Genomic DNA, 26,077 nt, shown 5'->3' on the forward strand with positions numbered 1-26,077 from the left:
TCTTTTTTCTTCCTTTGCCAGCAAAGGTAATAAATCTCTTTCCTCCTCCCTAAAAACACTTGTCCTTATTCTTCTGATTCAGCCTGGTGGACAAATGCCAAGCTTTTGGTAATAGGAGAACTAGAGTTGGCTTTTGTTGAAAGCTTAAAAGATCTTTATCTCTCTCTTTCCTTAAGATAGTAGATAAGAAATTAAGTCACTGCTTTTCTCTACATCAGAAATCCCCCACAGTTGATCTATTCCAGTCAGAGACCTGCGAAATAAAATTTTAGAGAAATACATTGAGTATAAATAAATAAGGGGCAGGCTGGGCGTAGTGGTTCACACCTGTAATCCTAGCGCTCCGAGAGGCAGAGGCCAGAGGAGTGTTTGAGGTCATGAATTTGAGATAAATAAATGAAGGGCATTAGTGTGAAACAGTGTAGTAAAATTTTATAGAAATGTGTTTCCATGCTTCACTTCCAGGGATTTCAGAGTCTGGGTTTCCTCCCTCCCTCTGGAGTGGTACTCCGTAGTATACATGTACCACATTTTATTAATCCACTAATATATTAATGGGGCACTTGGGTTGATTCCACATCTTTGCAGTTGTGAATTGTGTTACAGTAAACACTTGCGTGCATAAAGGAAGGATACAGAAGGATGTTGTTTGCTTTGAATCTCTTATCTGATTTAATTAGTTATGGGGGTATAGGGCATTCTTTTTTTTTGAGACAGAATCTTGCTCTGTCACCTGGGCTAGTGGCATCAGCCTAGCTCACAGCATCGTCAAACTCCTGGGTTCAAGCAGTCCTCCTGCCTCAGCCTCCTGAGTAGCTGGGACTACAGGTGTGTGCCAACACACCTGGCTAATTTTTTCTATTTTTAGTAAGGACAGTGTCTCACTCTTGCTCAAGCTGGTCTCAAACTCCTGACCTCAAGCAGTCCTCCCTCTTAGGCCTCCAAGAGTGCTAGGATTATTATAGGTGTGAGCCAACTCACTTGGCCTATGGCAGGTGTCCTCAAACTATGGCCCTTGGGTCAAATGCGGCCACCTAGCACATTTATCCAGCCCTCCCCCCCACCCCCCCTTAGTAGCCTGTGCACTCTCCAACGGTCTGAGGGACAGTGAACTGGCTCCCTGTTTAAAAAGTTTGAGGACTAGGGTATCTTTTTAATTAAAAATTTAAAAGTACCTGGACTAGGGTATCTTTTTAATTGTTTGTTTTTTGAAAATGGGAATTCTGCCAGTTTTTAGTGTGTTTTTAATTGTAGTCTAATGAAAACTTTTTTTATTTTCAGCTCATATAATGATTATATATTCATTAATTGAATTTGTAGGTGATGGAGAGGTAATCGAACAAATTATAAGTCTACAAACCAATGATAATGGTGACCAAAGCCCAGAGTCTAGTATTCTTGATGGAATGATAAGACAGTTGCAGCAGCAGCAAGATCAGAGAATGGGAGCAGATCAGGATACTGTTCCAAGTGGACTTGCAAATGGAGAAGAAACACCCCGAAGAGGTACTAAACTATGAGAAATATTTTACTTTAATGTGGCTGCACTGAAATTCAAGAGTAAATGAAATCTTTGTCAGGTACATGCAGTATGAGAAACTTAAGTAAGCAATATATTTTTACAATTTCAGTAATAATGAAGGTAGGTATATTAGGTGTAAAGATGATGTAGTAACAAATAGGCGTTTGAGTTTCAAGTGCTATCAAAGGCTGCTGAAACCTTTTTTGCTCTAAAAGAGTATTTACAAAATTGTCTTAAACAGTAGCAAATAACAAAGTGGTTTTTTTTTTTTTTTTTGGAGACAGAGTCTCACTTTGTTGCCCGGGCTAGAGTGAGTGCCGTGGCGTCAGCCTAGCTCACAGCAACCTCAATCTCCTGGGCTCGAGTGATCCTTCTGCCTCAGCCTCCCGGGTAGCTGGGACTACAGGCATGCGCCACCATGCCCGGCTAATTTTTTATATATATATCAGTTGGCCAATTAATTTCTTTCTATTTATAGTAGAGACGGGGTCTCGCTCAGGCTGGTTTTGAACTCCTGACCTTGAGCAATCCGCCCGCCTCGGCCTCCCAAGAGCTAGGATTACAGGCGTGAGCCACAGCGCCCGGCCCCAAAGTGGTTTTTTTTTGAGACAAGAGTTCTCACTCTGTTGCCCTGGCTAGAGTGCCATGGCATCAGCCTAGCTCATAGCAACCTCAAAGTCCTAGGCTCAAGAAATCCTTCTGTCTCACCTTCCTGAGTAGCTGGGACTACAGGCATTCGCCACTATATCTGGATAATTTTTTCTATATGTTTTTAGTTGGCCAATTAATTTCTTTCTGTTTTTAGTAGAGATAGGGTCTCACTCTTTTTTTTTTTTTTTTGAGACAGAGTCTCACTCTGTTGCCCAGGCTAGAGTGAGTGCCGTGGCGTCAGCCTGGCTCACAGCAACCTCAAATTCCTGGGCTCAAGCAATCTTCCTGCCTCAGCCTCCCAAGTAGCTGGGACTACAGGCATGCGCCACCATGCCCGGCTAATTTTATATATATATCAGTTGGCCAATTAATTTCTTTCTATTTATAGTAGAGACGGGGTCTTGCTCTTGCTCAGGCTGGTTTTGAACTCCTGACCTTGAGCAATCCACCCGTCTCGGCCTCCCAAAGTGCTAGGATTACAGGCGTGAGCCACCGCGCCTGGCCCCGGTCTCACTCTTGCTCTGGCTGGTTTCGAACTCCTGACCTTGAGTGATCCACCTACCTTGGCCTCTCAGAGTGGAAAGTGTTATTTTTAAAGGAAAACTTAGTTGTAGCATTCCTTTGACATTTCTCATTTTTGAAAACCTGAACTGGGTGGAGTGGAATTTTTCTTACAAAATCAAAAGGCTTGAAGAGAATTTTCAGTGCTAGGCCTTGATAGAGCAGTGTAGAAATAGGTAGAGGAAATAATTTAGAGTAAAATTATTTACTCTAAATTATTTAGAGTAATAAATACTAAATACTAAATATTTAGAGTGATAAATAATGTTAAATACTAAATTATTTAGAGTAAATAAATACTCTCATTTACATAACAATCAATGTATTGATTGTTATGTAAATGAGAACCTACCCTGGGAAGGTAAATGTCTACTGAAGATTAGAGACAATGCCATAAAATCCCAGCAGTGCCACAAAGACATTCCTTGCCGCAAAGGCAGTCCCTGCCATCTCAAACCTGCTTGGGGCAGTTAGCCACTAATTTAAATGTCTATATCTGTGTTAAAAAATCATTTTGACCAAATGTTTCTACTTCCTTATGGGACAATTTGCCTTTTCTTTTATGTTGACTGTTTTCTTTTTACTTTTTGTGACAAGAGTCTTGCTCTGTTGTCCTGGGTAGAGTTGCTGTGGCGTTAGCCTAGCTCACAGCAACCTCAAACTCCTGGGCTCAAGCAATCCTCCTGCCTTAGCCTCCCAGGTAGCTGGGGCTGTGGGTGTATGCCACCACACCCAGCCAATTTTTTATGTTTTTAGTAGTGATGTGGTCTTGCTCTTGCTCAGGCTCACTATGTTGTCTCTTAATTCTTGTTTTCTAATCGCCACTAGCGGGAAAATAATTTACAGAAGTCTACTTTGAATAAATTAATTCATGGCCAGGGAATGTGTGTCTTTATCTGGAGAAGGAAACTATTAAAATATATTTGCCTACTTATTTCCTGGCTCTTTATCACTCAGTGTTCTTTGGATGGTTTCTTCAGGTCCCTGTCTGCCCTATTCCTTTTTTTTTTTTTTTAAATAAGTGTCTAATGCTTTAAGTTTTACTTTTTTCTTTTATATATTGACTGATTTTGGACAGGTACACAGAAATGTCAATAAACTGTTTACGACATTCTCTTACTGGGTCACACACGGTCCTCTTTTATTTGTTTTAAATCATTGTAATAAGCTACATTTATATTTTTTCTTTTTTCTTTCTATTTATTTTACTGTGTTTATCACATTTCTTATTTGAAGTTTTTTGGGACACCTAATCCTGTATTGTCATGTCTATTGTTATGTATCACTGTGTTATTTTGGATTATAGCCTTAGTTTCAGGAGGAAATTATCAGTGGGAATGATGTGCAGCCAAAGTTGAGAACTTACCTTTCCAGATGGTTTGTTGGATATTACCAACCTGATTCCTTTTTATAGTAAAATATTTTTACTTTTGTAAGAAGCTTTATAGAACAATGAATTAAATATCTGACAAATTGCCTTTATTGAAAAGAAAAAAATGATATAAAAATCAGGCTACTCCAAAGACACATGGTTACTACACACAGGGTAACCTTCGTGGAATACAGTATTATGATATGTGGGTCCTGCAAGAACCAATTCTTTCTATAACTTAACCATTTTTGTAGTTTTTGGACCACATGGGTAATCTAATTTTTAGCTCCTCAATCAATTTGAGGTACAGTCCCATGTTTGTGAATTGCTAGGAAAGATTTCCCCCTCTTATCTGAATTCAAGCTGAGGTAGAAGAGTTGGCCATTCATCTTTTGCTAATAGGTGGATTAGAATTTCGTTTAGGATGTACCACAGCAAGAATTTGGGGTTTTCTTGTAGGTGAGGATGGTGGGCTCTTTATTTAGTGTGCTTGACAGGTCTAAGGTCTTTCTATGTGGACGATAAAACTCAAGCCCTGTGTTACTGATTTGGGCAACTTTGACAGGTTGCTGCAGGTTCAGTTTATGATTTTCTTGTTCAGCTTCATCTTTGTTTCTAGCCTAACATGATTTACACATTTCCTTATTCATTTAAAAGTGTATTTGTTATACATGCATTTCTAGGTGTCTGTGGAGGGAAGTTTTTTCAAGTTATATTGCTAAAACACAGACGATAATTTTCATGTTTCTAAGGTTACTTTTGTCTGAACTTTATGGAATGGTACACAGATATTCTTTATTAATTGGTCATGAAAATCTTTTACTTGTAAAATTGAATTTACTTTTTGCTTAATTGCTTTCACTTCGGCTGGCTGGAGTTTTTGGGTCATCAAAGTTAACTATCTAAAAGATGAATTTAAAAAATTCTTATTGAAGTTATGCTAGTCTATTGACTATCCTAGTCTATTGACTAGGACTGTAAAATCTAATAGCTATTTGAGGATTTTTTTTTTCTCTAAAACTTATAAGAATTTAGTTTTTCCAGTGTTTGTCTTGAAAGTAATTATTCCTGTAGGAAGGTTGGAGGAATAATATAGTGAACACTCACATATTCTTTAACTAGATTTATTATTTTGATACTTTTGCTTTATCTCTTTGTATGTGTGTGGGTGCATGTTTCTGTATGTTTTTTTCTGAAGCATTTGAGAATAAGTTGAAGACTTATGACGATTTCTACCTTAATGTTTCTACTTTAATGCTCCTGTATCTTTCAAGTAGGGGGGACATCCTCTTTCATAACCATAATACAATGATGGCACTAAACAAACTTTATGTTGATACAATAATGCCGTCTAATTTAGAGTTCTTAGTAACATTTCTGCAGTTGTCCCAATATTGTCCTTCTTCATGGCTGTTTTTAAAATTTAGGATTCAGTCAAGCCCTGTTATTGTATTTAATTATTATGTCTCTTTTAATCTAGAAAGTTACCTCCTAGCACTGGTACTTTGGAAGGATTCAGGCCTGTTGTTTCACAGGATGGATTTCCCTTAATTTGGATTTGGCTGATTGTTTCCTCATGATTGGATTCAGGTTAAACATGGTAGGCAGGAATGTTGAGTAGTTACTATTGTGTCCTCAGTGTCTCCTAGCAAGAGGCACGAGCTGCATTCTTCTGCACCTTGCTTTCTTCCGTTAACATATTTTAGGAATCAATCCATGTGAATTCATAGTGTTACTCCTGATCCTTTTTATAGTTTTATAGTACTCGACTGTGTAGAGTAACTACTGTAATTTGTTTATGGGCATTTAGGTTATTTCTTATACTTTGCTGTTATAAACAATGTTGTGATTAATAACCTTGTGCATGTGTTCTTCACTTTGGAGAATAACACCATGACTTGGGTAGTTAAATTTATTTCTCAGTTCAAAAAATGTTTCTTCAACATCAGTATACAGTATTTTCATATAAATGTTTGCATTAATAATGGGCATTTAATGCTGTTTTTAGTTGGTGAAGCATAGTGTCTTGTGTAATGCAGATTGGTCCACATGATGGATAAACAGAATGCAGTACATTGAAGAATACAGAAGTTGTGTTTACTCGGGGATTTTTCCCTAGGCAAGAAGAGCTGGCATAGCTAGAGTAGAATTAGATAGTTTCCCACAGGAAGGGATATAGCCCTCAGTTTTTCTTGCTGCTTTAGTAGCAGGAGGTCTTTCACAAATATTTTAAGAAAACATTTTGCCTAGGACTTCTTCCCCAGTGGTTACCAGCTCATGGGAGGTTATGTAACCTCCATAACGGTAGCCCCTCAGGCTCAGAGCTTTGATGTTTCCTGCATTGCCTCTTAAGCCATTCACCCAGCTCTGGTTTAAGAGCTGCTAGCATTTCCTCCCAATATTTCATTTGTGTGAATTTTTAATATCCACTTTGGCAGCTGCCTGCCTGATGGCTCAGATTATCTTTTTTTGAGACAATCTCTCGCTGTGTCACACAGGCTAGAGTGCAGTGGTATCATCCCAGCTCACGATAATGTTAAAACTATTGGGGTTCACGTGATCTTTGTGCCTCAGCCTCCAGAGTAGCTGGGACTAGAGGCTTGCATCACCACGCCCAGCTAATTTTTTTCTATTTTTTTGGCTGGGTGGAGGGACAGTCTTGCTCAGGCTGGTCTCAAACTTCTGGCCTCAAGCTCCCAGAGTGCTAGGAATAGAGGTGTGAGCCACTGCACCTGGCCTCACAATTAATGTTGTAAAAGTTTTTGTTGTGAAACCACTTCGCTCTGAGGACTCTGTCTTCACTGCTGATTTTTTCAAAAGACATTTTTTAAGTATGCAGTTTTGAAGAAGGCAAGGTTTTCAGGAATGCACATATAATGGAAAATGCTTGTACATTTTACAATTTCAGAAAGTCTAAAAATTGAAATTGAGATTTAGTAGTTAATATTTGTCCATTGTTCTGCATTTTGAACTTAGTCATGTTAAGGTTTTCCTGACAAAGTTTGTTTAGTAAATCCTTCTTTTATTTATTTTTGGTATGTATCTTAGTAGGAGCAATGCATGCCTATTACGTGCTAATGTATTTTATTAGTTCGAGATTATTTTAGAATTATTTCTTGATAATTTTCTCCTAGGTTTTAGAAGACTCAGCTTAGACATCCAGTCCCCTCCAAATATTGGTCTGCGTCGTAGTGGACAAGTTGAAGGTGTTCGTCAAATGCATCAGAATGCCCCACGTAGTCAGATTGCTACAGAGCGTGACCTGCAGGCTTGGAAACGAAGAGTGGTTGTACCAGAGGTACCGCTAGGCATATTTAGGTTTGTTTTAGGATATCTATTTATATTGTTATTCTGTCTATGAAAATATATTCATGTTGTTATTTATACATCCTTTTCTCCATTAATTATGTGAAAGAATCACATAAATATATTTTAGTAATGTGTGGGAATCTATTTTAATTATGGTAGGGAAATTTTCAAAATTCTCTTTTTCACTTTGGCAAATTTTTTCAGAGCCAGTCTTGTTTCATCTATACAGATACCCATTTTTCTTTCAGTATTATTTTGAAGGAAATTGCAGACATGTTTCCTACATTAGTATTTTAGTATGTATTTTTAGAAGATACAGAATTGCTTTAAAATATACTACAGTGCCATTACCATACCCTAAAATAAACTGTTCCTCAGTATAACCAAATATCCAGCCTATGTTCATTTTTATTTTTTAATTTTTTTAGATAGGGTCTTGCTATGTCACCTGAGCTACAGTGCAATGGAGTCATCGTAGCTCACTGTAACCCCAAACTCCAGGGTTCATGCAATCCTCCTGTCTTAGCCTCCTGAGTAGCTGTGACAACAGGCGTATGGCACTACATCTGACTCATTTTTAAAATTTCTTTTTAGAAATGGTGTCTTGCTAAATTTCTCAGACTGGTCTTGAATTCCTGACTTCAATTTATCCTACCGTGTAGTCTTCCCAAAGTGCAGGGATTACATGGCGCCCACTCGGTCCATGTTTAAATTTCCAGTTGTCTCAAATATTAGATGTTTTCGGTTTTTTGCAAGACTTTTGTAAGTGGTATAATTCTTTTAGAAGGCACTCAAAATACCTAGTTTTGATTTTTTTGGTATTAGCAGCCATTGATGCTTAATGCCTAGATTCATTAAGTTTTAGAAATCAGTGTTTAACTCTGTTTTGTTTTATTCTTCAGATATGACCAATTTGTTTTTCATTGTATAAATCATGTTGCTGGGATTTAACGTATTTCTGATATTCCTTTTTTTTTTAATCCATAGAACTAGGCTTGGTAAGATACTCCTTATTGATGTTAAAATTGTCTTTTCTCTGGCTAGGAGAAGCCCAGAAACTCCTCAGTCTTTTCGAAATGACTGCAGTAGTCTTCATAGCATCCTTACTATCAGGCATCCTAAGGTGTTATAGCTCATCTTGTAAATGTTTTGACCTAGACCTGGAATTAGCACTATTATTTTTCAGTGAGAAATGATATTTCATAATTACAGTGTGGGCAGTAGGATCTTTTTCACTGAGTTGTAATGTACTGATTTTGTATTAACATTGAAATGGAAGCAGCAAATACTTTTTTCAGTGATATCCAAAATGTTTTAGTATTCTGTCAAGTTTGTGTCTCAGAATAACTAATATCTTGAAGATAATTTTGTAAATTTATGTGTTTAGCCAGAAGAGTTTCAGTGATTGGTCAATTAATGTATTGGATAGTTCTTACATATTGTTTGGTGAATTTGAGAAAGTTTTATAAGTACACAATAAAATTGTGAAAAGCCAAAATCTGGAATTATGATGAGAAAGATACAGAAAATCACTATTGTTTATATAGCATGCTATAAGTAAGCCTTAAATTTGTGTCTGAGTTTCATGGTCATTAGAACTCAAAGTATCATTTTGGGGTACTTTTCATTGTCAGAACCAAGGGAAGCAAATGAGTATCAGGAGAGAAATACCTGAAGAATAATTTCTTAAGCACACAAGGATTTATTTTCTTATCTAAAGGAAGACTGGAAATAGATAGTTCAAGGCTGGACTCATGGTTCAACAGTTAATCAGGAACTTAGGCTTCTGTGTTTTTGATCTCCATCTTTGAATTTGCTTGGCTTCTAATCTGAAAGTCACTCCATAGTCCAGGATAGTTGCTGAAGCTATAGCCATCACATATTTATGATGTAGGTTGAGATTTATGGCAGGTGGCAAAAAGGACATTTCTAGTCATGGGAACTTCTTTTAAGCAGCTGCATGGTGTTTCTGCTTATAACCCATTGACCAGAATGTTGTTGTTTGGCCATACTAAGCTAATGAGACTAGGTTAACAGTTTCTGTTTGGGGCAGTAAAGAACCTAGTTAAGAATTGGGATTCTGTTTATAAGGATGAAAAGGAGAATGGATTTTATGAGTCAGCTCTCTGCCATAATATAATTTTCACAAAGAAAAGCCTAACTCTTTCTAGCATTGTATTTTAAAATAAACCTCGCATTGGATTTTATAAAGGAGATACCCATTGAAATGTGATCAGTGCCCTTGGCAATAGTCCCCATAGTGGAAACAAAGCTAAATTTTGCGTAATTGTATACTAAGGTGCCGTTTGATATGGATCAATAGAATTTAAAAATTTGTTTTCTGACTATAAAAGTATTATGTGTCCATTGTGAGAAATTTAGGTAATAGATAAAAATGTGAAGATAAATGACCTTACTATGCAGAGCTGCATAATGCTTACAGCTCTGCACTGTAGGGTCATAATGCTTACCAGTAGAAGTAATTCTTTTTGGGGCTAATGTTCAGGAATGTAATTTGTCTTGGTTCAATAACAGTAGAATTTATATATACTCTATGACCTTTTGTAACACTACTTTTCTTAGTTGGCCAACTCATTAGGAGTAGAATTGCACACAGTTGAAAATGACACTTAATGTTGAGTGTTCCTGTACTTTATTGATTAAGAACGAATTGTATACAGTATTTCATTGTCAAAACAAAGGGAAGCATACAGATAGCAAGCAGGACTTTCATTTGGCTGCAAGTTAAAAACGTCATTATACATTTCCTTAAACACACATGGAAATGGTGAAGTTGACAACTTGTGAAGGGATGACTGTGATTTAGAAAATCCCCTGTGAAATAAAGTTCCACTGTAATCGGAGTGTGGGCTACCAGGTGTACCTTGAAGAAAAAAAGTGGTTTTCTTAGAAATCAGTTTTTATCCTTACAGCATTTGCTTTTATATTTTGTTGAATGTTCAGTTATATCTTGGTGTGTGGCCAAGATGTCAGTATTAGAAATTTTTCCTTTGGTATGTTAAAGTAAACAAAAACAAAGCCATGTGTTTTTAATAATCAAATTGGAGAGAAGGGACATTCAGTCTTTTTCATGGAAAAGAAAAATGATCTTTGGTTTCCTTCTTCATGGTGGCAGGTCCCTTGTTTTGAAATTGGTTACAGTAACATTATCTTTCTGTTGTATAGTGAGTGAAATATAGGTGATTAGAAAAACTAGTAGCATTGTCATTCTTGTTTTCTATAAATTATAAAATATGTAATTTGAATAAGCTTAGAGAAGATGGATTCTGTTCTTATTTTTTCTTTAGAGAAAAGAATTGTCTTGGATTGGAAAACATGGGGATGTTTTGAGAAGCTAATATGGGAGATCCTATTTGAATTGGTTCTAATAGGGCCAGTCAGAATACAGATGAATGAATTGATTTTTGTCAAACATGAGGACGTTCTAGTTGTCTCTGAGATTATTTATATTCATATGGATATGTGAATTTTTTATATTTAATTTTTAACATTTTGCTTTATCTTTAGGAATTTTGTGTATTGATTTAGTATATTAACTTAAAAGTCCTAGAATCATGATTAATTTTTATTCCTTATAGCCTTTAGTCATCCATCAATTCAGTAACTAATATAAATGGGTGTTTAAATTTGTAGGAAGCTGGAAGACTTCCGATTAGAGAAAGGTGAAGAAGAAAGAAATCTTTATGTAATAGGAAGAAAAAGGAAGTTTCTCCAGCTCTCACAAAAGGTAACCTAAATTCTGTTTACTTATTAAATTAGAAATTAAATTGAAATTTAGAATTTTCTTTCTGATTTACAAAAATATGAGTAGTTTCCTTCTGAAATAGAATATTTTTTGCTTAAAGTCTTTTGTTTTGTCACACAGAAGTGGAAACCAAAAAAAAAAAAAAAGTCTTTTGTTTTGGACTTAAAATAGGTAGACTGAAGAGTGTACAGATGTTAGGAGGGAGTAGTTTGAAAACTTGAGGGAAATTAATTGCCTGTTGCCTAACAGTGCTGTTGAGTTCTTAGTTACTATATTTTTTTGGTTCTGAATTTTCATTTGTTTTTTTTTTTTGGCAGGGGAAGAAGGAAGTTTCCAATTTCCGCTAAAGTTCTTGTTTTATTAATAATTACTTAAAAATTAGCTATAGTTATTTTGAAAACTGAGGTCTGGTAATTTCATTTTTTTAATGTCATGCTTTCCTGTGGACCACTTACCATTGCCTGTTGATTTTTTTTTTTTTTTTTTTTTTGAGACAGAGTCTGGCTTTGTTGTCCAGGCTAGAGTGAGTGCTGTGGCGTCAGCCTAGCTCACAGCAACCTTAAACTCCTGGGCCCAAGCAATCTTCCTGCCTCAGCCTCCCGAGTAGCTGGGACTATAAGCATGCGCCACCATGCCCGGCTAATTTTTTCTACATATATTAGTTGGCCAATTAATTTCTTTCTATTTATAGTAGAGATGAGGTCTTGCTCTTGCTCAGGCTGGTTTCGAACTCCTGACCTCGAACAATCCGCCCTCCTCGGCCTCCCAGAGTGCTAGGATTATAGGCGTGAGCCACCGTGCCCGGCCATGCCTGTTGATTTTTCTCATTTTTTAAAACCACGTTTTCTTTGTTGTCTGTTTTTTGATTGGATGTTCAAAGTTAGAAAAGCAGATAGGATGGCATTTCGTCTCCACAGAAGATTTATACTTGCTTCTGGCAGGCTGCTAGGGCCACTCTCAAGCCTGCCTTGCCTTATCCACCAAGAATGGGCATTAGTTCCGTGGATTACTGTTCTATCTATGGTTCACCTGCAAGTCTGAGTTATAGCCCTTTAGGTAACTGAAGCCTGTGGGGGATTCTTCTACATATAGACATCTGTGAATTGTAGTTTTTGTAAGCCTAACTCAGGAGTTAGTCTATCATTTCTTGGTTACTTGATAAATTTTTTAGCTTCCTCTTCTAGGATGAAATTGTAGGGTTTTAAAAAAATTACCATCTTTTTCCTGACTTGGTCCTGTAATTCTTCTAGCCTTTTAAGGTATATACTGATTTGTTAAAAATATGTTTTGCCAGATTTTCTTGTTCATAGTGAAAGTGTTGACCCACCTATGTTTACCTGTTATCATTCATGAAACTCATTAATGAGTTTTTGCTGAAATCAGCAATGATAAATTAAGGGAAGTTGAATTTCTTTTAACATCAGACAATGATAGTGTTGAAATTCCAAAACAGACTAGTGTTCATCAAACAGATGGCACTCATGAAAATTGATTTGTGCATCAGTTCAAGAACTGTGTGCTTTCATTGGGAACTTCACATATGACTTTGGTGTTTGGGGAATGACCTGCCTGTTTAAAAAATTAAAACCAATGTAGTTATTTGGCTTATTTTGAAAGGTTAGTCTGTTTTAATAAAAATATGATGTAAGAAATATGAGCAGAACTGGAAAGTACTGACAATAGATTATCTAAAAATTTCAAACCTCAGAATAATTGTTTAATATTTGGGATTATTTCTGATATTTCTGTGTACCTCTATATGGATAGTGATATAGTCCTTGCGATTGTTTACAGCATCATATGAATACATAATTTTCATTTCTGAGATTTACTTTTTCAAAGTGACATCCTTTTCAGGTTATTTTTTCTCATTTCATAGTAAACCACTTTACACCATAGTTTGGAGAATGCTTATGTAAGATGCCTCTTCACATATCTTCTTTTTTTTTTTTTTGAGACAGAGTCTCACTTTGTTGCCCAGGCTAGAGTGAGTGCCGTGGCGTCAGCCTAGCTCACAGCAACCTCAAACTCCTGGGCTCGAGCGATCCTTCTGCCTCAGCCTCCCGAGTAGCTGGGACTACAGGCATGCGCCACCATGCCCGGCTAATTTTTTACATATATATCAGTTGGCCAATTAATTTCTTTCTATTTATAGTAGAGACGGGGTCTCGCTCTTGCTCAGGCTGGTTTTGAACTCCTGACCTTGAGCAATCCGCCCGCCTCGGCCTCCCAGAGAGCTAGGATTACAGGCGTGAGCCATCGCGCCCGGCCTCACATATCTTCTTAAGGACCTTAAAAGTAAAAATACCAAACTTGAAATAAAAGTATATGGCAAAAATGTCATTTTTTTCAAGGACTTTTTTTTTTTTTAAACAAACCTTTATTTTTTTCCTTAAAACCTTTTGGAAACTAGATATAATGCCCATTTTGTTCTTATTTAGGTGTTGATTTTTATTTGTGTGTTTATGTTTCAGTCGGATTCTGCAGTTTTGGTGTCACAGTCTAGACAGAGGACATGTAGGCGTAAATATCCAAATTATGGTAGAAGAAATCTCAGCCAGCGTGAGTTATCTTCTGGAAATGAGTCTTCAAGCTCTGTAAGACATGTGAGTATACTACTATAAAATGTATAAGATAATCTTAAACAAATTTGTCTAATTCTTTTTTTGTACATACCCCAAATTTATATGTAAATACAGTATTTTACAGTGATTAAGATGAAATTTTCTCTTCACTGTATTTTATTTTTTTGAGACAGAGTCTCACTTTGTTGCCCAGGCTAGAGTGAGTGCCGTGGCTTCAGCCCAGCTCACAGCAACCTCAATCTCCTGGGCTCAAGCAATTCTACTGCCTCAGCTTCCCCAGTAGCTGGGACTACAGGCATGTGCCACCATGCCCGGCTCATTTTTTGTGTATATATTTTTAGTTCGTCAATTAATTTCTTTGTATTTTTGGTAGAGACGGAGTCTCGCTCAGGCTGGTTTCAAACTCCTGACCTCGAGCAATCCGCTCGCCTCGGCCTCCCAGAGTGCTAGGATTACAGGCATGAGCCACCACGTCCGGCCTCTTCACTGTATTTTTAAAAAAGAAAGAAAGAAAAAAAAATGAAATTTTCATATTTTGGTTTTTTAAGCAACCCTTAAACGATTTTGTTGACATATTCACACACACTTGTATACAATCCAGTGGTTTGACAGATGGAGCATCCTAAATCTGAAATTTGAAATGGTTCAAAATCTTAAACTTTTACAAAGCAGACAATGAAAGTCAAATGAAATGCTCATTTGGAGCATTTCAGATTTTGGATTTTCAGATTTTAGATGCTAAACTGATAAGTATAAATGCAAATATTACAAAACCTGAAAAAAAAATTCTGAAATACAAAGCATTTCTGGTCCCAAGTGTTTTGGATAAGATTCTCAACCTATAGTGTATCGATAAGAGTTGTGTCATTGTCGCCACTATTCAATTTCAGAACATTTTCTTTGCCTCCTAAAAGAAATGGAATACCTAGTTATAGTGATTGACTATTATCTCCCTCTTCCCTAGCCCCTTGCAACTACTTAATATGCTTTCTGTCTGCATTTGCTTGTTCTGGACATTTCATGTGAATGGGATCATACTGTATGATTTTGTGACTGGCTTCATTTATATAGCATAATGTTTTCAAGTTTCGTCCATGTGTAGCATGTATCAATATTTCATTCTTTTATTACCCATTAACACTCCATTGTATGGATATACCACATTTTGTTTATATTTATCCATTTATAAATGATGGACATTTATGTTGTTTCCACTTTTTGGCTATTATGAATAATGCTGTTTATCAACATTTATATACAGATTTTTGTTTAGACATATGTTTTCATTTGTTTTGGGCATATACCTAGGAGACGATTTGCTGGGTCATATGGTAACTCTTAAACAGTTGGTAAACTTAACAGTTTGAGGAGTTGCCAGCCTTTTTCCCAAACAGGTTCTGCCGTTATATATTACCACCAATAATGTATGAGAGTTATGGTTTCTCTCCATACTCACCAATGCTTGTTATTGTCTGTCCTTTTTATTTAATTGACCGTAGTTGACATGAAGTGATATCATGAGGTTTTGATTTGCATTTCCCTAATGACCGATAATGTTGAATGGGTTTTCACGTGCTTATTTAACATGTGTATCTTTGGAGAAATGTCTGCTCAAATCTGTTGCCTGTTTTTTTTTTTTTTTTTTTTTTTTTTTTTTTAGACAGAGTTTCGCTTTGTTGCCTAGGCTAGAGTGAGTGCCGTGGCGTCAGCCTAGCTCACAGCAACCTCAATCTCCTGGGCTCAAGGGATCCTTCTGTCTCAGCCTCCCAAGTAGCTGGGACTACAGGCATGAGCCACCATGCCCGGCTAATTTTTTCTATATATATTAGTTGGCCAATTAGTTTCTTTCTATTTATAGTAGAGACGGGGTCTCGCTCTTGCTCAGGCTGGTTTTGAACTCCTGACCTCGAGCAATCCACCCGCCTCGGCCTCCCAGAGAGCTAGGATTACAGGCGTGAGCCACCGCGCCCGGCCTGTTGTTGCCTGTTTTTGACTTTGATTTTTTTGTCTTTTTATTACTGTAAGAATTCTTTATATATTCTGGGTCAAATTCCTTTATCAGGATATGTGACTTGCAGATATTTTCTCCCATTCTGTAAGTTATGTTTTCATTTCTTTGAATGGTGTCTTTTGAAGCATAAAAGTTTTAAATTTTGGTGAAGTCCACTTTATTTTTATTCCCTTCATAGCTTATGCTTTTGCTGTTGTATCTGAAAGAAGTCTTTGTCTGACTCCTTTGATAATCTTTTAATAATCACATGTAAGTTATTGGTCTTTATTTTGATTTTTTTGTTGGGCAGTAACCGATATTTTTTTTAGAAAAGAACATTTAATGTTTAATATTAGAATACTAATATTTACTGATTGAGTAATGTTTTGGGGAATGAGGTGGTCATCATGGCTGAAAAGGTCACTTAATTGCTTTATGAGGCATTAGGGTAGTAGTTAAGTATGGGGTTTGAGTTTAAATCCAGATTCTTCTACTATGGCAAGTTTCTCAGTCTCTGTTCCTCTGCCTGTGTAGTAGGATGTCCCTCCAAGGTTTCGACAATTAATTTAGTTAATTATGGAAAATGTTTACAGTAATGATTAAACATAGTAATGTTAGCTGCTGTTATCAGACTGTCACTTAAACTATTTTATGTAAAGAGACTGCTTTTACATTATTTGGTGTTTTGAACATATTTTAAACCTTTCTTAATGAGTTGAGACAATTTATGGTAAACTTTACTCAGACCCTTAGAATAGGATGATAAGGTATATATTATTTAATTTCCCTCCCAGTTCCTGTGTCAGGTAAGTTAAACTGGGAGTCAGAATGCTGGTAACTTGTTACCTTAAAACCACTTCTGTACGGTGCTCACCGGCCAGGAAACCTTGCCCACAGCTGGCACTCATAGTCCACACGATAGTTTGTGCTGTGCATTGGCAATGAATCTGTTTTGCTCTTGTGTGATGAGGAAAGCTTGAAAGCACTGAAAGTTTGTTTTACTTTACAGGCAGCTTTACTTGTAATGTTAATCAGAATAGGTAACATATACATGTATGTTTTTATTATGTTATTTTTAAATGTTCACAATTTTATTTTGATATATGAAAAATTAGAAAAGTCATCACGCCTGTTGGCTAAAGTCAACGCTCGGCTGTGCACCTTCATATCACAGCTGTCGGCTAAAGTTGTTGTGCGTGTTCATCTGTGGCTATCAACTATAGTCGACACTCGTACGGAAGTGGTTAAAGCTCAGTCTCATCAGTTTCTGCTTTAAGTCTCAGCCCCTCTGTCTCAGATGGTGGGAGTTACATAGGTAGATGGATATATAGCTGTTTGGCCACTGAGTGTTTTTCAAACTCTTATCACTCAGATGGCTGTTGTATCTCTCAGCTTTCAACTGCTTCCAACAAGTATGACTAGGTGTATTGTCATTGAGTGAATAATATTTGGAAAGGAATTTTTTTCTGAGTGGTAGGTTTCAACAGTGGGCTTAACTTACACAGCAGACCATGTTGTAGCAGTTGTACTGTCCTCCAGCCTTTGTTGTTACATTTATACAGCATAGGCAGAGTAGAGTTAGCATGATTCTTAACATCCCTAGGATTTTCAGAATGCTGGCTTCAACTTAAAGTCACCAGCTGCATTAGTCTGTAACAAGAGAATCAGCTTGTCCTCTGAAACTTTGAAGCCAGGTATTGACTTCTTTCTAGCTGTCAAAATCCTGGATGGCATTTTCTTCGAATGGAAGGCTGTGTTTCATTTGCATTAAAACATTGTTTAGTGTAACCACCTTCCTCACTGATCTTAACTAGACCTTCTACATAATTTGCTGCAGCTTCTCCATCAGCACTTGCTTCTTTACCTTGCACTTTTATGTTATGGAAGTAGTTTCTTTCCTTAAACCTCATGAACCAACTTCTGCTAGCTTCCAGCTTTCCTTCTGCAGCTTCCTCCCCTCTCTCAGCCTTTGTAGAAATGAAGAGAGTTAGGGTCTTTCCTTGAATTAGGATTTGGCTTAAGGGAATGTTGTGGCTGGTTTAATATTCTATTCAGACCACTACAACTTTGTTCATTTTAGCAATAAGGCTGTTTTGCTTTCTTATCAGTCACGTATTAACTAGAGTAGCACTTTTAATTTCCTTGAACTTTTCTTTTGCATTCACAACTTGGACAAGTTTTTAGCATAAGAGGCCTAGTTTCTGGCCTGTCTTGGCTTTCAAGATGCTGTCCTCAGTAAGCTTTATTATTTATAGGTTTTGATTTACAGTGAGAGGCAGGTGACTATTCCTTTCACTCGAACATTTAGAGGCTACTGTAGAGTTATTACTTGGCCTCATTTCAATATTGTTGTGTCTTAAGGAATAAGGAGACCCAAGGAGTGGAAGAGAGAATGGGAGTGACTAGCTGATAGAACACTCAGAACACACATGATATTTATTAAGTTCATTACCTTATATGAGTTTGGTGGCACCCAAAACAATTAGAATAGTAACATAAAGGTTAATGATCACAAATCATTGTAACAGATATAATAATAAAAAAGTTTGAAATATTGTGAAAATTACCAAGGTGTGATACAGAGATATGAAGTGAGCACATGCTGTTGGAAAGATGGCATTAATAAACTTGCTTCATGCATGATTGTCACAAAACTTTAACTTGTAAAAAGCACAGTATCTGAAACGAACCATAAAACGAGATATGCCTGTATATACATATTTTATACATACATTTTTTCTTGTCTGTATATCATTGTTATGCCTGACTTTATGTTGATACCTCCAATTTTAGTCTGATACCAAACTTTTTTTTACATCCCATCTACAAAGAGAAACCTGGCTTTTGTATATACTTAACTTGATTAATTCTAGTTTACACAGAAAATAGCTCCAGATTTACTTATCTGTATCTCTATGGTTAAAAACCTTACTATCTAGAATTTAGTTATTTATACTTCTTTTTTGTCTTTAACCAAATGATATTTAGTCTAAATACTCTGGTTAAAAGTTACTCTAGTGAGTTCTTTTTCTCCCTTCAGTGTGGTTAGGTTATTAATTTGGAATCCAGTTGGTTTAATCTAATTCTCTTTTATTCCATTTTATAATTCTCTGCCCCCAACCCCCAGATTTGGTAGTTGTTACTCTTGTTGATTTCATTTGTTTTTTAATTGTCCTTTATTCCCTGCCTTTGTGAATTGTTAACACAGCTCTCTGCCAAAGGTCAGAATTAATCTACAATGTAAGGAAGTAGCATTTTCTCTTACCATTTCTTCTGTCTCATTCTTTTCCCCCATTCCATTCCCACCCATGCTCTCTAGGAAACTAATTTCTGATTTATCCTACCTGTGTTTTTTTATATATTAAGTCATATACATGTCTATTTTATTATCTCTTCTTTCTTACACAAAATATAGCATACTGTAGATGTTCTTTTGTACTTGGCTTTTTTTTACTCAAAGTAGCTTTGAAGGCTGGGCATGGCTCATGCCTGTAATCCTAGCACTCTGGGAGGCTGAGGTGGGTGGATTGTTGGAGCTCAGGAGTTCAAGACCAGCCTAAGCAAGAGCGAGACCCCGTCTCTACTAAAAAAATAGAAATTAGCTGGACAACTAAAAAAAAAAATTATTCTCTCTCTCTCTCTCTCTCTCTCTCTCTCTCTCTCTCACTCTCACTCTCACTCTCACTCTCACTCTCACTCTCACTCTCACTCTCACTCTCTCTCACTCTCTCTCACTCTCTCTCACTCTCTCTCACTCTCGCCAGGCATGGTGGCTCTGGCCTGTAATTTTAGCACTCTGGGAGGCCAACGTGGGAGGATGGCTTGAGGTCAGGAGTTTGAGACCAGCCTGAGCAAGAGTGAGAACCCCGTCTTTACAAAAAATGGAAAGAAATTAGCTGTAAAACTAAAAATACATAGAAAAAATTAGCCAGGCATGGTGGCGCAGGCCTGTAGTCCCAGCTACTCGGGTGGTTGAGGCAGGAGGATCAGGTGAGCCCAGAAGTTTGAGGCTGCTCTGAGCTAGGCTGACACCATGGCACTCTAGCCTGGGCAACAGAGTGAGACTCTGTTTCAAAAAAAACCACAAAAAACCTTTGAAATCACTCTATATGAGTTCATGAAGACCATCTTCAATTTTTAAAGAGTTATGTAGTACTTAATTGCATGATTATAATAAAGTTTATTTAACCAGTCTCCTGGTTATGGGCATATAAGGTTGTTTCCAGTGTTTTCATTATAAATAATACTACAACCAATAATCTTTTGTATGTGTATTTTTGTACTGTTGGAAGTATAATTTGGGGGTACATTTCTTGAAATGGAATTGCTGGGTCAAAAGATAAATGCATATGAGTTTTATAAGATGTTGATAAATTTTCCTCTTACAAGAGAATTCCCACTTGCATTACTACCATTATTAGTGTATGCAAGTACCTGTTTTTGTACCACTTAGCACAGTGTTGTTGCACTTTCTAAATACTTTGTAGTTTTTGCCAATCTATTTGTATCTTAGTGTAGTTTTTAAATTTGGGGAGGGGGGTGTTTATTAAATGTGATCATATACAAAGGCAGTAGGTAAAGTGGTAAGATCAGATTTTAAAGAGTCCAGTGTGAACTGAAGTTTTGTTACACAGAGGGTGTTTTATTTATTTCTATTTTGAAAAAATTTTTTGAGGTCTTCTGGTAAGGACTAGAAAACCTGCTAGACAAATTCTAAAAGAGCTGTAACACTACAGTGGATGTTTTAAAGGGAGAATGAGAGGGGAAGTAAGTGGGAGCTCAGTATGGTCTGTGCTGTGACAGATTACAAAGTGTCAGTGTAACTGCAGTTAGGATACCTGTGTCTGCTAGCTGGTAATTTTTGATGTTAGGGTTCTGTCTTCCTATGGAGACTGGGAGAGAGAGACCTTAACCCCAGGTGTTGGCCAGAGCAAACTGTGAGTTCTTTAGGCAGCCTTGAGTTTTTTCAGGTAGGCGTGGGGGAGGGTAGAGAGGGTCACTTTTGGAATGTGGCCTTGAGCTGTTAGGAACTATGTTAGTGTTTGTTCAAGTCTTTGTAGACCAAGATTGAGGTCTAATTGAGAAGAGAGCTCACAGGAACCTGGCTAGATGTTGGTCAGGGAGAGAATCTTTGTCAGTGGTAAAATATACATAAAATAAAATTTATTATTTTAATCAATTTTAGGTGTATAATTCATTGGTATTAATGGCATTCACAATATCATGCAACTATATCACCACTAAACAATTCTAGAACTTTTTTCATCATTCAATAGAAACTCCATACCCTTCCCCCAGCCCCTGCTATCCTCTCTTCTACTTTTTGTCTTTGAATTTGTCAATTCTAGGTTCCTCATATAAGTGGAATTACACAATGTTTGTCCTTTTATTTTTGGTTTATTTCACAGTATAGTTTATATCTTTTATCTTACTGATTTTTTGACTTAATTTTATTTCTCTGAGGCTTTTCAGATGATATTCTTATTTATAAATAAAGTTTTGCTATTTCTCATAATTTTTATATCTCTAATGGATATCACTTGTCTAATTGTATTAATACTTCCAGTATAAGGCCGGGCGTGGTGGCTCACGCTTGTAATCCTAGCACTCTGGGAGGCCGAGGCGGGCGGATTGCTCAAGGTCAGGAGTTCAAAACCAGCCTGAGCGAGACCCTGTCTCTACTATAAAAATAGAAAGAAATTAATTGACCAACTAATATATATATATATAAAATCAGCCGGGCATGGTGGCGCGTGCCTGTAGTCCCAGCTACTCGGGAGGCTGAGGCAGCAGGATTGCTTGAGCCCAGGAGATTGAGGTTGCTGTGAGCTAGGCTGATGCCACGGCACTCACTCTAGCCTGGGCAACAAAGCGAGACTCTGTCTCAAAAAAAAAAAAAAATTAAAAAAAAAAAAAAAAAAAATACTTCCAGTATAATATTGAGTTGTAGTGGGATATAGTGGATTATATTTCTGTTGTTCATAGAGATGTCTCTACCATTTTCATAGTGAGATGCTTTAATTTAGGTCTTTGTATTTTATTCTAGGGAAATTTCAACTAATGTCTGTTTTCTTGAGGGCTGTTTTATAAAAATCAGGAATGATTGTCCATAGTTTTTTAAAGAAATCCTCAGTAGTGTTAATTTTACGATTTTTCTTTTTGTATCTATTAATTGTAGTTTCAGTTAAGAAAGACCTTTAAAAAACTTTAAAAAATACAGTAGTCCCTTCTTATTCACAGTTTTGCTTTCCATAGTTTTGCTTTCTGTGGTTTCATTTACCCCTGGCCAGGTGCGTTCTATAAATTTTAAATGGTAAATTTCAGAAATAAACAATTAGTTTTAAGTTGTACACCATTCTTAGTAGCATGATGAAATCTCACACTGCCCCACTTTGTCCTGCCTGGGACAGGAGTCATCCCTTTGCCTAGTGTATTATTCATGCTGTATATGCTATCCCTATTTGTTATCAGATTGACATCACAAGAAGAGTGAGTGTAGTATAATAAGATATTTTGAGAATGATACCACATTCATGTAACTTATTATGATATAATTATCCCATTTTAAAAATTATTGTTAATCTCTTTCTGTGTGTAATTAACAAATTAAACTTTATCATATCTATGTATGTACAGAAAGAAAGATCTTATGTACATAGCTTTTTACTCTCCATGGTTTCAGGCATCCGCTGGGGGTCTTGGAACGTATCCCCCCAGTGGATAAGGGGTACTACTGTATTTGAACAAACATTGATAATGTAGAATATTAAATCCACTCGAGCTTTTAAAATCATAATTTTGTGTTGTGGTAGATTGTTTCTCGACCTACAGTGGTATGAATTTGTTCTCCTATGCTGTTGCAGAGATGGGGAAATGGGTGTGTGTGGGTTTATTTTGGTTTAGAAAAAATATGGGCTGTAAAGTTAGCCCTGATTTCTTTCTTTCTTTCTTTCTTTCTTTCTTTCTTTCTTTCTTTCTTTCTTTCTTTCTTTCTTTCTTTCTTTCTTTCTTTCTTTCTTTCTTTCTTTCTTTCTTCCTTTCTTCCTTTCTTCCTTTCTTCCTTTCTTCCTTTCTTCCTTTCTTCCTTTCTTCCTTTCTTCCTTTCTTCCTTTCTTCCTTTCTTCCTTTCTTCCTTTCTTCCTTTCTTCCTTTCTTCCTTTCTTCCTTTCTTCCTTTCTTCCTTTCTTCCTTTCTTCCTTTCTTCCTTTCTTCCTTTCTTCCTTTCTTCCTTTCTTCCTTTTCTTCCTTTTCTTCCTTTTCTTCCTTTTCTTCCTTTTCTTCCTTTTCTTCCTTTTCTTCCTTTTCTTCCTTTTCTTCCTTTTCTTCCTTTTCTTCCTTTTCTTCCTTTTCTTCCTTTTCTTTCTTTCTTTTTTTGAGACAGAGTCTCGACACCTAGCTCACAGCCTAGCTCACAGCAACCTCAAACTCCTGGGCTCAAGCAATCCTGCTGCCTTGGCCTTCCGAGTAGCTGGGACTACAGGCAGGCACCACCATGCCCGGCTAATTTTTTTCTATATATATATGTTAGTTGGTTAATTAATTCCTTTCTATTTAGAGATGGGGTCTCGCTCTTGCTCAGGGTGGTTTCGAACTCCTGACCTCGAGCAATCCACCTGCCTCGGCCTCCCAGAGTGCTAAGATTACAGGCGTGAGCCACTGCGCCCGGCCAATTAGCTCTGATTTCTAATTCCAGTTCTTGCAGTTAATTTCCTGTGACGCTAAGCATATTACTTGACATTTCTTCGCTTTGGGTTTTGCTATATTTGAAGAGGTAGTAGTGGGAAGATAGGGACTTGGGAAACAATACAAAACCCATAGGGGGAGGGTGGATCTAGCTTTTGTGGGTTTGGAATATGTTATGATTTCAGAGACCTTCTATAAGAAAAATAACTCAGAATTACAAACTTGCACAGACTTGGGTAGCAAGTGAAATTGAGAACTTCTGAAACTTGTTTTATTAGCTTCATGTTAACCCTACCTCTGTTCGTAGAAGTGTTTTGAGAGTTGAGATAATACAGATAAAACATTTCATAGACTGCTTAATTTCTAGGTAGTAGCTTTTAAGAAAGAGTTTCTTTATTAATGTGAGGTTTTTTTTTTTTTTAAGTCCGTTTTGAGAATAAAAAGCAGCTTTCTGTTTAGTAGGTCTGGAAGGGTAAGCCTGGGAATCTGTATCCCTAGAATAGCATTGATTCACATTTTGATAAACATTTTAAAGGAATATGTTGACTTTGATTTTGCTTGTTTAAGTAAGCAAAGATAGATATTTACTTGAGGTTTGGTGTATCAGTTTTTGATCTTGAACTCCTGACCTTGTTTTTTTATTTTTATTTTATTTTATTTATTTACTTTATTTTTATTTTTTTATTTTTTTTGAGACAGAGTCTCACTCTGTTCCCTGGGCTAGAGTGCTGTGGCATCAGCCTAACTCACAGCAGCCTCAACCCCTGGCAATCACTCATCTTTTTATTGTCTCCATAGTTTTGCCTTTTCTAGAATATTATATAGTTGGAATCATATAGTATGTAACCTTTTCACATTGGCTTCTTTCATTTAGCAATATACATTTAAGTCTCCTACATGCCTTCTCATGACTTGATAGCTCATTGCTTTTTAGCACGGAATAATATTCCATTGTCTGGATGTAGCATAGTTTATCAGTTCATCTACTGAAGGACATGTTGGTTGCTTCCAAGTTTTGACAATTATGAATAAAGGTATAAACATCTGTGTGTAGGTTTTATGCAGACACAATTTTTTCAGTTCATTTGAGTAAAGATCAAGGACTGTGACTGCTGGATCACATGATAAACTTATGTTTAGGTTTGTAAGGAACTGCCAAACTGGTTTCAGAAGTTGCTGTACCATTTCGCATTCCCATTAGTAATGAAGGAGAGTTCCTATGATTCACATCCTTGTCAGTTCTTTCCAGCATCATCTATAGATTCAGTACAATCCCAGTCAAGGTTTCAGCAAATTAAATTTGTGTATACTGACAAACTGATTTTTAAAGTTTATATGTAGAAGAAAAAGACTCACTGTAGCCAACACGGAGAATGAAGGACAATGAAGTTGAAAGACTTGACACTATCTGGCATTAAAGCTTATTGTAAATTTGCAGTTTTCAAGGTGGTGGTGGTATTGTTGAAAGAGTAGACAAATAGATCAGTGAAACAACATCCAGAGCACAAAAATAGACCAATAAAAATATAGTCAAATGATCTTTGGCAAAGTAGCAAAGACAACTCCTTTGGACAGAGCATATTCTTTTAAGCAAGTGGTATTGGAATAACTGGATAGTCACATTCAAAAAAAGAAGTCTAGACACTAATGTTTTATAAAAATGAATTAAAAATAGATTGTAAACTTAATATGAGATAGAAAAATCATAAAATTTCTAGAAGATAGCAATGGGTAAAGTCTTTGTGTGTGGCAGTGACTTCTTAGATAAAAAACCAAAAGCACAAACATCATAGAACAAAATCGGTAATTTAGACTACACTGAAATTAAAAACTGCTGTGGGAAAGATACTGTTAAGAAAATGAGAAGATAGTCCACAAGCTGGGAGAAAATATTTGTAAGCCTCTTATCTGATAAAGGACTTGAATTCTGTATATACAGAGAACTCTAAAAATTCAGCACTGAGAAAGCAACCAATTTAAAAATGGGCAAAAGAACTAACAGATACCTCACCAAAGAAGATTATACAGATGGCACATAATCATATGAAAAGATACTCAACCATCATATGCCATAGGGAACTGAAAATTAACCCAGCAAATGGCACTGCGCACACCTATTATAACAGTTAAAATCCCAAACACAGAACACTTACATTGACTTTTTACTAACTTCATTCAAAATGGCCTTATTATATCACTTTCTTTGTGGATAGTGGTAATGTTAAGTCCGGCAGATGTTTTCTTTTGTCTTACGCCTTGATAAGAAAAAGGACATAGCGAAGTTTGCTTTTTCTTTTCAGTTTATGACATATTTTTACTGATTGTTATACTTATTTTTTTTAGATGATTTAGTCTTATAATTGGGATGATTATGTAAAGCTTTTTTTGATATGTTATTTAACTTCAGAAATCAAAATTTTTCCCCTCTTCCACACAAATTAGGAAACTTCCTGTGATCAGAGTGAAGGTTCTTGTTCTTCTGAAGAAGATGAATGGAAAAGTGATAGAAAAAGTGAAAGTTACAGTGAAAGTTCCAGGTATCTATTTTTAATTGTTTTGGTCTTTTAAACATTTTAATCATAGCCTGGGGTTGAACCATACTTGAAAGAGTTTGCCAGTATGGAACGTATTAGCGTTG

General features: G+C 36.5%; 1 protein-coding gene and 1 non-coding gene across 3 annotated transcripts in view; one reads left to right on the plus strand and one right to left on the minus strand.

Moving 5' to 3' along the window:
* The window catches only part of BRWD1 (bromodomain and WD repeat domain containing 1), a 127,561-nt gene that overhangs the window by 40,380 nt on the left and 61,104 nt on the right, over nt 1-26,077 (plus strand). For both annotated transcript variants that reach the window (XM_076000182.1, XM_076000184.1), the window contains exons 18-22: nt 1,321-1,506; nt 7,241-7,424; nt 11,070-11,163; nt 13,656-13,787; nt 25,882-25,976. In XM_076000182.1, the coding sequence (XP_075856297.1) occupies nt 1,321-1,506; nt 7,241-7,424; nt 11,070-11,163; nt 13,656-13,787; nt 25,882-25,976 (691 nt within the window). The remainder of the gene's footprint in view (nt 1-1,320; nt 1,507-7,240; nt 7,425-11,069; nt 11,164-13,655; nt 13,788-25,881; nt 25,977-26,077) is intronic.
* LOC142875344 (U7 small nuclear RNA) lies at nt 20,428-20,489 on the minus strand. The gene has a single exon (XR_012922730.1). It is a non-coding gene; the product is annotated as a U7 small nuclear RNA (small nuclear RNA).

This window comes from Microcebus murinus, chromosome 1, assembly GCF_040939455.1.
Source record: "Microcebus murinus isolate Inina chromosome 1, M.murinus_Inina_mat1.0, whole genome shotgun sequence".
NCBI classification, from domain to species: Eukaryota; Metazoa; Chordata; class Mammalia; order Primates; family Cheirogaleidae; genus Microcebus; species Microcebus murinus.